Raw genomic sequence first — 13,527 nt, 5'->3', positions numbered from 1 at the left:
TCTGTAGAAGGTCTTCGGAAAAACACATATAGGCCAAAAGAATATCAAAGATGAAAACACAAACAAACAAAAGATCGCAATGTTTTTTGGTCCAATCTATTTGGTTTGGGTTCTTTTTTTGAGAAATCCTGGGCGGGGGGCGTTTTACCGTCCCCCAACCGGCTCTTTGAATAAAAAAACAATTTTTTGGTCAAAAAGTGACTCCTGATGTGACATCAGGAGTCACTTTTTGATTAAAAAAAAAAAAAGGGTTGTTTTTTACTTAAAAGAGGAGGGCAGGAGACGGTAAAGCCAATCAGTGCTCTCTTCTTTTGGAGGTCCTTGGCTCCTATTGGGTGACTTCAATGGGATTTTGTCCTCTGTTAACAAATCTGGCAGGCGTCCTTTTGGTCGCCTTCTCACTTTGTTTTTTTAGATTTTGTTCATTCTAATGCTTTAGTTGATTTGAGTTTTGTTGGAAATAAATTCACTTGGAGTAATCACCGTTCTGGTTGTGATAACATTAGAGAACGACTGGATTGGGGTCTGGCTAGCCAAGATTCGGTTCATCTTTTTCCCAATTCTTTGATTAATCATCTTTGGGCTTCCAATTCAGATTACTGCCCTATTTTGCTATCTACTAATGGTACTTATCGTAATATCCCTAAGCCTTTACGTTTTGAGGAATTTTGGACTAGGGATCTTTCTAGTCATTCGGTGGTGGCTGGTGCTTGGTCATTTGATGCTGTAGGTTCTCCTTCTTTCTCTTTAAGCAAAAAGTGGAAAAAAAAAAAAAAAAAAACAAAAAAAACAAAAAAAAAAAACCAAGGATGCTCTAAAACATTGGAATACTCATCACTTTGGGCATATTCAATCTCGTATTAAGTCTTTGATGGCTGATATCGGTGATATCCAAGCTCTCCCTCATTCTTCCATTAATTCAGCTCGAGAGGTTCTTCTTCAAACTGATTTACAAGAACAACTTTTGCGTGAGGAGGTCTTGTGGAAACAAAAATCCATGGAGCTTTGGCTCACTTGTACGAATCTTAATACTAAATTCTTTCATGCTTCCACTACTTGTAGAAGACGGTATAACTCAATCTCTTGCTTATCTTCGGTTGATGAATCTAATATTTTGGGTCGGGATAATATTGGCTCTCACTTGGTTAATCACTTTAGCTCTCTTTTTTCCACTAAGAATGTTTCGTTGGATTCTAGTCTTACTGATTTGATGGGCAAAGTTATTACTGATGCTGAGAATGCTTCTTTGTGCACTATTCCTGATGATATTGAAATCTTCTCGACAATTTTAGATTTAGGTCTTAATAAAGCTCCTGGTCCTAATGGTATGACAGAGCTTTTTTATAAAACCTATTGGCCTATTGTGAAGAACAGTGTTGTAGCTTCAGTGCAGTCCTTCTTTAAAGGAGGATTTATGCTTAAAGAATTTAATCATACTAACATTGCTCTTATTCCTAAGGTGGATAACCCTTCATCGGTTCATTAGTTTCGGTCAATCAATCTTATCAATTTCAATTATAAGATTATCTTTAAAATCTTGTCCAACAGATTTAAGCCTCTTCTTCACAAGATTGTCTCTCCAACACAATTTGCATTTTTGAAAGGAAGATCTATTCATGACAATACTATTTTAGCTCATGAGGTTTTTCATACCATGAAGCAGAAAAAAGGTAATGGTGGCTTGATTGCTTTGAAGCTTAATATGGAGAAAGTTTTTGATTCCATGGAATGGAATTTTCTTTTGAAAATTCTCTCATTGCCTACATGGATTAATTGGATTAGTCAATGTCTTACTACATCCTCTTTCTCCATTCTTTTGAATGGTGCTCCCTTTGAAAATTTTCTTCCTTCTCGTGGTCTTAGGCAAGGAGACCCCCTTTCCCCTTTCCTTTCTATCCTTGGTTCTGAAATCTTATCTAGGCTTTTGTTGAAGGAAGAAACTTTAGGCAACCTTCATGATATTAAAATTGCTAGATCAAGTCCTCCTATTTCTCATTTATTGTTTGCAAATGATGTTATGATCTTCTCCAGAGCGAATAAGGAGGAAGCTTCGGTCATTCTCAAGTGTCTTTCTACCTATTCTCAGTGGTTTGGACAATGCATTAATGTCTCCAAATCTGCAGTCTTTTATAGTCGTAATTGCAAGTCTTCTATTAAGGATTCTATCAACATTATCCTCAGGTTGCCTCCTATCCCTGCAAGAGCTAAATATTTAGGTATTCCTCTTTTTATTGATCGGAAAAAGGCTATATCATTCATTGAGATCAAAGAGAGGATATTGGCCAAAGTTACTAGATGGAAATTGCGATTACTCTCTCAAGCAGCCAGAACCACATGGATTAAGTATGTGGCTAATGCTATTCCTTCTTACATCATGTCTCTTTTTCTTCTTCCGAAGCACTTTTGTTCGGAGATCAATAAAATTCTTAGGAAATTCTGGTGGGGCTTTCCTCAAGATAAGAAACACAATCTCTCTTTCTTATCGTGGGATAGCATATGTCAACCTAAAGCTTTGGGTGGTCTAGGCATTTGCTCTATGGAGTTCATTAACAATTCTCTTCTTGCGAGGATGGGATGGAAATTACTTTCCAAGGAATCTATGTTATGGGTTGAAGTTCTCAAAGGTAAATATCTTCCTAATGATATCTCTTTTTTGGATGCTCTAGTTAATACTCAATCTTCTTGGATTTGGAAAGGATTGTTGAAGAATAGGAATGTGCTAGAGAAAGGTGCTTGTTGGTCTGTTTCAGTTAGGAATAAAATTCATGTCTGGAATTCTCCTTAGATTCCTTTAATGCACCTTTTCAAGCCTAGGCTGAATGTGAACTTGGTGGATCTTCCAGATTATTCAGTTGCTGATCTTTTTCTTACTGGTCAGAGATCCTGGAACGTCGATCTTCTTACTGACCTTTTTGATCTAGTTTCAGTTCAGAATATTCTCCAAATTCATATTCCGCATGCCAGTTCTGAGGATAAATGGTCCTGGATTCCTTCTCCTTCAGGTATTTTTTCTGTTAAGTCTGCTAGGGAAGTCTCTTTGATTCCGGCTTCCAGATTGTCTCCCTTTCTTCCGGTGGTCTAGCAAGCTCTTTGGGGTCTTAAACTTCAAGCCAGACTGAAACATTTTCTCTGGAAAATTGGATGGGATATTCTTCCTTCAAGAGCTAATATTGGCAGATTCATGGTTTCTGAAGATGTAAATGCTTGGTTTTGTCCTTTTTGTCGTGGTCATCTTGAGACTCTGAGCCATATTTTCTTAAACTGTGATTTGGCTAAGTATCTTTGGAGTTTCTCTCCTTGGTCTCTCCATATATCCTCTTTTTCTTTCGAGTATATCTCTGAGTGGATTCTGGCTATTATTTATCCCACTAGTAGGCTTGGTATTCCTATTACTGATTGTAGGAAGTTTCAACTTTTTGCAACAACTGTGTTGGATCTCATTTGGTTGTCGCGTAATAAGCTTATTCATGAAGCTATATAGCCTAATCGAGCTACTGTTCTACAACTTCTTAAGTTCACCTTGGACTCTCACTACTTGGCGTGGAAGGCTTTTGAACTTCATTCTCTTTGGACTCCTCCTAGTTCTGGGTTTCTCAAAGGCAATTTTGATGTGGCAATCCAAGACAATTTCGCAGTAGTTGCCGCTATTATTATTAACTCTGATGGTGAAATCATCTTAGCTGCTACCTAAAAGCTATCTATAACTGATTCTTTCATAGAGGAAGCTTATGCTGCTCTCTCACTACTCGGCTGGTAACTTCTGTAGGTTTTGAGAATTTTCTTCTTGAAGAAGATGCTTTTCTGGTGATTCTTGCTATGAATCAGCCTCATATTGTTTCTTCTTGGCATTTTGCTCCCTATATTTCGGATATTAGATTAGAAATTTTTATCTTTCAAAGCTGGAATGATTCGAAAGTTTCTAGATGTGCCAATCTTCTTGCACATGTGTTAGATAAATAGGCCGCTACTCACCTTATGTTTGGTAGCATTCTCACAGGTTATCCCATTCTCTCTTCCATCAGGATCAAGAATGGGAAAGATCTTCCCTTGTAACTTTTTCCCTATTCAATTAAAAAAAAAAAAAAAAAAACCCTTCAAGTAAAGCAGCTACAATATACTTACTTTTAATATTTTATACAACACCTTTCTTCCTTAAAAAAAGTAAGTTCTAAAGAGTTCGCTCCAGTGAATATCTCACCAATGTCGCACGAATTCTCGTGTTTTGTCGAGCTAATATCACGCAAACTTTTTGTCAACAGTTCGCTACTTCGCTCGAGCAAGCGTCATGCGAATGTCACGAAGAGTCATAATTGTGAGAATTCGTGTGATGCTTGCTTGAGCAAAGTCTCGGATTTCTTTGATATTATCCAACATTTAAATCACCATTACCAATGAAGTGGAATATAATTACGAAGATATAATCAAAGTACCAAAAATATTTAACGTACAGGAGAATTCCTTTCATATTATATCTTGGGTTACACACTTTTAACTCCATCGATTACCACTTATTTTTTTTGATCATTTTTAATCAAAGTCACCTCTATGTCTACCAAAAAAAATGTATGATCATTTTTGTCTTTTTGAAGGTCTTAATTAGGGAGGTCATTGACATAGTTTGGTAGTTTGATGGATGACATTAACACGATTAGTAGTTCGGAGGGACATTGATAATTAAGTGGTAATTTGAGGGATATATGTACTTTTTCAAAAACTTTTTTTCTAAGGTTTCTTCTGGTTTTTCAGTTAGTAATTTTTGGGACAGCAACTTTCTAATGCCAGTATGTACTTTAATTAACAAAGAATGACTTTCCAAGCAATAAGCTAGAGATACATGTCATAGCGTATTAATGAAGAAAAAAAAAATACATAAATTCAAATATATTTAGAGGTAGTTCCAACGACACTATTTAAGCTTATGCCCAACTAGCACTTGGGGCAGAGGATTGAGTTGGGCTTGGAATTAGTTTCCTATATTCATGTTTTTATTATAATAAATGTTACGTGAATTGTTACGTCAATTTTTATAGAACTTATAAAAAAATTGTAGTACTCTTGGCAATACTCATAATTTTATATATGTAGACATTTAGATATTGATCACGGTATGACATTTATCACATTAATCACTAACTAATTAAATTACCAAGTTAAATTTGATATGTAAATTTAATTATTAGTGAATAACATAATAAGTATCACGTAAACTGTTAGGCTCATTTTTAAGGAACTAATAATAAAATTGTAGTACCCTTAGCAGTACTCATGTTTTTACGTCAACATTTAGATATTGACAACAGTGTCAATTATTAGAATAATTTTATTATCGGGTCGAGCTCAGACCATGTTATTAACCAACAAAATGCTTCAATATTATGATCATATGGTTGTGATTTGTGTTAGAATCTAGAAAATTTAAATTGTGAGGACTTGATTTATTTTTCACTTGGACATATTTCTAGTTTTGATATGGAAAACTCACAGCTTAGGAAGGAGAACCCATGCCCACCAATTCCACCACCAACGAAAGTGTAAGAAACAGATGGGATAACAGAGGAGACAATGATTTACTACACTGAGAAAAGCACTAAGCTTTTACTCTTCCATTCAAGCTCGTGATGGCCACTGGCCTGCTTAATCTGCTAGCCTATTGTTTTTTCTTCAATCCTTTGTATGTATTTTTCTCACTAATATTGTATACAAATGCATGTTTATTCTTTATTTTATTTTTCTTTTACTGAGATATAAAAATGCCTGCATTAACTGTTACACTTCTTGATTCTCACATGCCTTTTTTATATCACATGCATTTTAGCTAAACATGTTTGTTTAATAAATTGGGTTGAAGGAAGAAGATAATATATTAATAGTTCTTGCGAAAAAAAAAAAATAAATAAAGGAAAAAATAGCCAAATATTTTTCTTTCCAAAATAACCTCAAACACATTCACAGGCAGTGGCAGAGCCAAAAATTAAGATAATAAAACGTAATAATAAGATTTTTTTTTCTCTCTTTATATACTATGTTTTTATTTTATATAAAAGATGTGATAAATGCAAATCAAAATAGAAATGACATATTTTAATCAAATTATTAGCATATTCTAATGATTATTAATATAAAAAATCAAAATAAATGTCTTAATAAAATGAACAAACAATAATAAATAACGTACTTGAGAGTAACAAAACTCTTCTGAAACTTGTTGACACCGGGTGAAATTCTAAACCCTGAAGAAAACAATATCAAAAATTGTAAATGTTGTCCTTATCGGAATAAGGAAAAAAAATTATAATAAAAAAAGAAAAGTCAATGCATTTCTTCCATGCACATACACAATAACCACGACAATCAATTTGATTTAAGAAATTAAAGTGTCATCTGTTATGTAATAATCCCATAGATAGTATTTAGAATATGGTGTGTGTTTACTATGATTTCCAATCAAATTTTTCATTAATTATTTTCTAAACTTTTTCCGTTTTTGGATTGATATTATTTTAGCTTAATTGTTAGGCAAACTCATATATGTGTCCTTTGCTAGTTGTTCACATGAAAAAAAAAAAAAAAAAAAAAAAGAAGAGGAGGAGGAGGAGGAGAGAGAGAGAGAGAGAGAGAGAGAGAGAGAAGAGAGAGAGAGAGAATGGTAATGCTAGAAATTACATTTTTATTCCACAATTATCACACAATGCTGATGTGGTAGTTCTAATCAACCACTGTCCACTGCATCAATCCTTGTTAAAAAAAATAAAAGAGAAAATCTAATAATTGGTTAGAACTGTTATGTATGTCAACATTTTGGATAAAAATATGTTATATAATTAGCATTACTTTAACCAGAAAAGAAAATCAAACTAGACATTTAAGAAAATAGTAATGATAGATATTACATTTTTATCCCAAAACTATCATATAATGTTGATATGCCGGTTCCAATTAATCAACCATTGTATTTCTTTTTTAACAATAACTAATCTAAAAGTTAGTTGGAACTATCACATTAACATTGTAACTTTATAAGATAATTGTGAGATAAAAACATGGTTTCTAACGTTAGTAACTAGAAAGAAGACAAAATAATGAAAAGTGGATTTTCAAAAAATAATAATAATAATAATAATGAAAATGTTGTAACAAAGGCACCAAAATAAATTGAGAAGTAAAGGTCAAGAAACAAAACTACCAAAATTGACACAAGGATTTAAGTGGTTCAGCCCCAACTTGACCTACGTCCACTGGAAAAGACAGATCAAGATCTTTTACTATGAAAACAATGGAGATACAAATAGTGGCTCACACCCAAAGACCCAAGTACATCTAAAACAACACTTGATAGTGTTTCTACAAAGAGAATTCTCTCACTCTCTCAAATGGCTCACTTGAGCTTTGGATATTCTTTCTCTCACTATTCTCTAGCTTTCTTGTAATGGGATACACAAATGAGCTCTCATTCCTTTATATAGGCAAATTCCACCAACCCATCTTAAATGCCTAACTACCCATGTGCAATTAAGAAGCCCAATTCTTAATTATGAGCCTTTCAACTACTCATATGCAATTAAGATGCTCAACTCTCAACCATGAGCCTCTTAACTATCCAAGTGCACTGATGGTTGATAAGTCAAAACCCAACAATCTCCACCTTGACTTGAAAACCATCAAAAATGTATCTCCACCTTTTCGGGAAAACCATCCATCTGCCATGTCTGACGCACTACCATAAGGCAGCACCAATGCAAACTCTCCTGCATTCGCACAGCAGCCCACACAAGGCAGCAACAGCTTCACCAATGCCCAGGCAGCACACTGCCACATGTCTACCTCTTGCAGGCATGTAACAACAACACTTTGTCCACTGCAACACGCAAGCTTCCTGCAAATAACTTGGGCAGCACCACAGGCTCACTATTGAACACCACAGCCAATTGGCACGCCCAACACATCTATAACAACCTGGCATCACTAGCATTCTCCACAACAGCACTCACCCTTTATGCAAATCACTTGGGCAGAGCCCATGGCAGGCTCATTGCCTCACTCAAGGCCCTTCTGCACACCCATCATCATGCAGAAGCCATATGGTGCACTCATTACACCCTAGCACAACAGGTTCACTTGGGCAGGACATCATAGACACTATGTGGTCCCTCTCAGTAGCATCCATCAACAAGGGTCTCAGCAAGCAATCTGGGCCTTGCCCAACCCACTCACAAGCCACACACCAACAAGTCCTGCGCCCCACAACAGCATTTGGGCCCCATCGGCATAGACCATGCACCTTACATTGGCCACACCAACTGATTCTTTGCAGCATCCTTAGCCCTTCTCCAATCACCTTCCCTGAGCTATCAATACACAAGGTTAGGTTAGGCCCCAACCCAACCATCCAGCAAATGGCTGGGCCATGTGCCCTCCATGGACCTAGCAGCATCCCTCTTGCACCCATGGCATTCCTTCCTCATGCCATGGCTCAGCGGTTAGCAAGGGTGCAAGGCACACACCCATGCCACCGCACCACAGTCATGTCAAGTTTGTGACAAACCACCTACACTTCTTGAATTCAACGTCCTCGTCAAACCGGTGGATGAACTATCTAGGGCCTTCACCCAGTCTTTTCTCAAAGCATTTTGAGGTAGCTCCAACATGGCCTCAGTTTGTCTAGAAGTTTCGAAATTCTGGCCCATCATCTTCTCCAACTTCTGCTTTATTGCTCCCTAGTCATGTTTCACCAGCAAGATGATACAAATTTCCCACCTTGTTGCCTTTCATCATGACCAGGGCACCACGAATAACCATCAGATCTCCATTTTACTGCATGATCTTGCAACTGATGGTGTCTAGAGCACCCGTGGAGATTAGATTTTTCTTCAATTTTGAAACATGTCTCACCTCCGTAAGTGTTCTCACAATTTTGTCGTGCATCTTGATTTTGATTATTCCAATCCCCACTATTTTACAGGCCATGTCATTGCCCATCAAAACAGTGCCTTTAGTACTCTTGTAAGAAGCAAACTAGTCCCTGTTGGGACATAAATGAAACGAACATGCGGAATCAAGAACCCAGCCTTCGAAAATACTAGAAGATGATACAGCCAAAACATTTCCATTGTCATCTGAATCGCCTTCTGCTACAGCTGCATTACCATCATTAAAGACTTTCTCTTTCCCTTTATTTTTGAGCTCAGGACAATTTTTTCGAAATGCCCTTCCTTGTGACCCTCGAAACATTTTAGTTTCTTTTTTCTGGTCTGTGATTTGGATCGTCCTCTTACAACCAGTCCTTCACGCGAGCTTTCTGCAACAGCTTCAGACACCATTTTTGTCAATATATTCTTTGGAGTTTAGGGCTGCTTTCACATCTTCTACAGATAGAGTTTTTCTACTAACATCATGGTATCGACAAAGTGCTCATATGAAGGTGGTAAAGAACACAAAAGAGCAATAGCTTGATCCTCGTCCTCAATTTTAACATCAATGTTTCTCAAATCAATAATCACTCGATTGAATCTATCAAGATGATCCTTAATTGACATACCTTCATGCATATGAAGTGTGGCCAACCGCTTCTTCAAATACAAGCGATTTGTGAGTGATTTGGTCATGTACAAACTCTCCATCTTCAACCACAAATTGGCAGCTATGTCTTCTTCTACTACTTTGCGTAGTACTTCATTGCTCAAGCACAACTGAATTGCACTATGTGTCTTTTCCAAGATCTCTTTCTTCTTGTCTTTAGTTAATGATTCTGGCAGTGCATCCTTTCCCTTTAGCTCCTTGGACAGCCCTTCTTGCACTAACAAGTTGCCGGTTGACGGAACTTCCCTAGATGTAGAATTGAACAAAACCCATACACAGTACCTGTGAACAGTATCCAGACAGATAAAACCCAACTTGGCTTACGTCCACAGGAAAAGACTGATCAAGATATTTTACTATGAAAACAAGGGAGAAACAAATAATGGCTCACACCCAAAGACCCAAGTATGCCCAAAACAACACTTGATTTCTACGAAGAGAGTTCTCTCACTCTCTCAAATGGCTCACTTGAGCTTTGGATATTCTTTCTCTCACTATTCTCTAGCTCTTTTGTAATGGGATACACAAATGAGCTCTCATTCCTTTATATAGGCAAGCTCCACCAACTCATCTTAAATGCCCAATTACCCAGGTGCAATTAAGAAGCTCAACTCTTAACCATGAGCCTCTCAACTACCCATATGCAATTAAGCTGCCCAACTCTCAACCATGAGCCTCTTAACTACCCAAATGCATTGATGGTTGACAAGTCAAAACCCAACAGAAAAATGAAATTGAACCACACTTTGACACGTCACTAGTCAAACACCACACTACACTACTTTTGTAAAGTGGCAGCAAAACTGATTCTTAAAAGAAAAAGAACTTCTGCAGAAGAAGGGAGAAACTTTGGTAGAAGAAGAAGAGACTTTTGTAGAAGAAGAAAGAACTTTTGCCGGGGCAGGAGCTCTGCCGTCCCCCTTCCCTCCACCCTTGAAAACGAACTTTGACAAAACAAAATCATCAAAAAATTTTAGGGGCGAAACCACCCCCCTCCCCTTCACCATTGTGCGCATGCATATATTTTGCGATTTATGTCTGGCTATATTGGAATGGATAAATAAATCAACCCAATGGCTTGTTTGTATATTATGATGATATGCAGGTAATGGCATTATACATCACTAGAGATCTCAATGCTATTTTTTCACCAGCACACAAGAAAGAAATTATTCGATACTTGTATAATCATCAGGTATTATTTTTCTGAATATTAGTTTGTGTATAAAGGCCTAAAAAAACTAAAAAGTTGGCTAATTTATAAACTCGTGTATTTGTTGGACATGCAGAATGAAGATGGAGGTTGGGGGTTCCATATAGAGGGTCACGGCACAATGTTTGGGTCAACTTTGAGCTACATTGCCTTGAGAATACTTGGAGAGGGACCTAAAGATGGTGAAGATGGGGCTATGGCTAGAGGCCGAAGATGGATCCTTGACCATGGTGGTCTAGTGGCTATTCCTTCATGGGGAAAGTTTTGGGTCACGTTGTGACCATTTTTCTTGATAATATACATCTATCTGCAAGAAAAAAAAAAATTATTAAAGTAACATGTCCCTAATGTCCGAAAAAAGTGTCACATATCAAAATCTCCTGCAATTCCTTGCAATTCAAAAAATTCTGGTCATGAACAGCTTGGATAGAGACATGTAAGCCTTAAAAACTAATAAAAGTAATAAAAAACAAAGGTATGGACGAACCATCCCTTGAGGTGGCCAACGACCAACGTTTTACCCTTTGAGCAGGTGGTCATTGAGGGGGTGGCCGACCACCTCAAGGGGTGGTCTGGCCACCATTTTAGTTATTTTTCGTTATATTTTTTTAAGGCTTATGTAGCTTAATTAATCCAAGCCATTCATTTTGAATGAATAACATAAATCTTTTGAATTGTAGGCCCTGCAATTCCTTCATCTCAATCCAAGTATTTGAAAAATATGTAAAGAATAATGCCACACATTGTACTTTAAGTCTTTACAAATATTCCATCGTACTTTCTTATCAACTCTAGACTAGTAGCAGTAACATGGTTGAGCTTCTCCATTTAGATTCATGCATATAAAGTTCAAGTTTATACAAGAGTCCCTGATGCAGGACAAACCAAGATTTACAAGAAAGTAATTAGAGAGAGGAGAAACAGAGAAAAATAAGTAAAGGGGAAGAGAGAAGAAATAAGGTGACGAAGAGAAGAAAAATAAGCTGACGAAGAGACAAAATACAAGGGGGAGAAGAGAAAACTACTTTCTCAATAATTTTATTCCATATCATAGTCTATCTCCATATATTAGAGTACACAGCATGCTTAAATAGACTCCGATTAAAAACCCTAGGGCAACGCCCATTTATTAACTTATCTAACATGGTATTATTGATTTGCAGTGGCGGAGCCAAGAATCTGTCTCAGCAGGGGCGTAATTAAAATAATAAAATATAATTAATGATAAATAATTTTTTTTCTATTTACATACTCTATTTTTATTATAATATATAAAAGTATGGTAATTACAATTCAAAATATAAATCATAACATAATATATGTATCAATATATCATGGATGTTTTACTTTTATTTTTTATTTTTATCATATTTTCTATTAAACTATCAAAAATTCAAAATATCAACAAAGAACCACAAAAAAAAAGGACACATGGCCTCACAGCTCACTCTCTCACTCACGGCTGTCTTTAGCATTCTCTTATCACTTTTTAGTTTTCACTCACAGCCTACTCTTCTTCCTCTATTCTGCCCCTATTAGGCAAATCAGCAGTGGCGGAGATAAAGCAGCCCTAAAATCAAATGTCTCGTCTCATGTATAGGTACTAGGAGTGTATAAGTGGTCAGGTTGCAATCCACTGCCCGCAGAGTTCTGGCTTCTTCCTAAAATCCTCCCCATTCATCCAGGTTTTTTTTCACTCACATCATTTTGCTAGAAAGCACATTTAATAATATGTATGTAGTACTAACACATTTATCAAAGAGTTCGACTTAATGCATGTATTTGATACTCAAACATTACATGAAATGCAGGTAAAATGTTATGCTACAGTCGCTTGGTTTACATGCCAATGCCTTATTTATATGGGAAGAGATTTGTTGGTCCAATCACTGGATTGATTCGATCACTAAGACAAGATTTATATAACGAGCCTAACCATCAAATTAACTGGAATAAAGCCCGGTATACAGTTGCAAAGGTTAGTTGAATCTTAATCCTTTTGCATTTCGTTTTTATCAGAAACCTATATGTCACATCTTGCTTATTTGCAATCTTCACAAAGTTCTTGCAAAATGCATTCAAATAAGACAATATCATTATCCCTATACATATTCTAATTGCACAAGCAATTATGAAGATTTCTGGTGAAATTAATGCATACATAAAACTCACCCAAGTTGCTAATTCAGGAGGATCTCTATTATCCGCATTTCCTCATACAAGATATGCTATGGGGATTTCTTCACAATGTAGCGGAGCCTTTCATGGCGTATTGGCCCTTTTCAATGTTGAGAGAGAAGGCACTAAAAGCTGCAATTGGTCATGTACATTATGAGGACGAGAACAGCAGATACCTTTGCATTGGAAGCTTTGAAAAGGAGTGTACTTATGTTGCAGTTCCAATCAAAATGATATATATATATATATATGCAGGACCATGGTTGGCAAGTCTTTGACTGCACCGCTAAAGGGCTGAAGGTAATGCCTCAACTCTATCAAAATACATTACCAAAACTACACATTCTCGAGGTTTGCTTAAGAGGAGAATATGACATTTGGCAAAACCTTCTCTTTTGCAGGTTGCAATCTAGTTCTCAAAAATGCCTCAAGACCTAGTTGGGGAAAAAATTGAGACACAGCGGTTTTATGATGCCATGAATGTCATTCTTTCTCTACAAGTAAAAATTCAACCTTACAAATTCTATTTTTGACTCGGTTAGTAATTAAGAAAAGTTGTT

General features: G+C 36.5%; 1 protein-coding gene across 1 annotated transcript in view; it reads left to right on the top strand.

The window, feature by feature from the left end:
- The window catches only part of LOC133865950 (lupeol synthase-like), a 71,200-nt gene that overhangs the window by 27,194 nt on the left and 30,479 nt on the right, over positions 1–13,527 (top strand). The window contains exon 4 of the mRNA XM_062302480.1: positions 10,682–10,771. Coding sequence (XP_062158464.1) covers positions 10,682–10,771 — 90 coding nt within the window. The remainder of the gene's footprint in view (positions 1–10,681; positions 10,772–13,527) is intronic.

Source organism: Alnus glutinosa, chromosome 4 (assembly GCF_958979055.1).
Source record: "Alnus glutinosa chromosome 4, dhAlnGlut1.1, whole genome shotgun sequence".
Classification (NCBI taxonomy): Eukaryota; Viridiplantae; Streptophyta; class Magnoliopsida; order Fagales; family Betulaceae; genus Alnus; species Alnus glutinosa.
The sequence above is the reverse complement of the archived record's forward strand: the minus strand, read 5'-3'. Positions and strand labels throughout refer to the sequence as shown.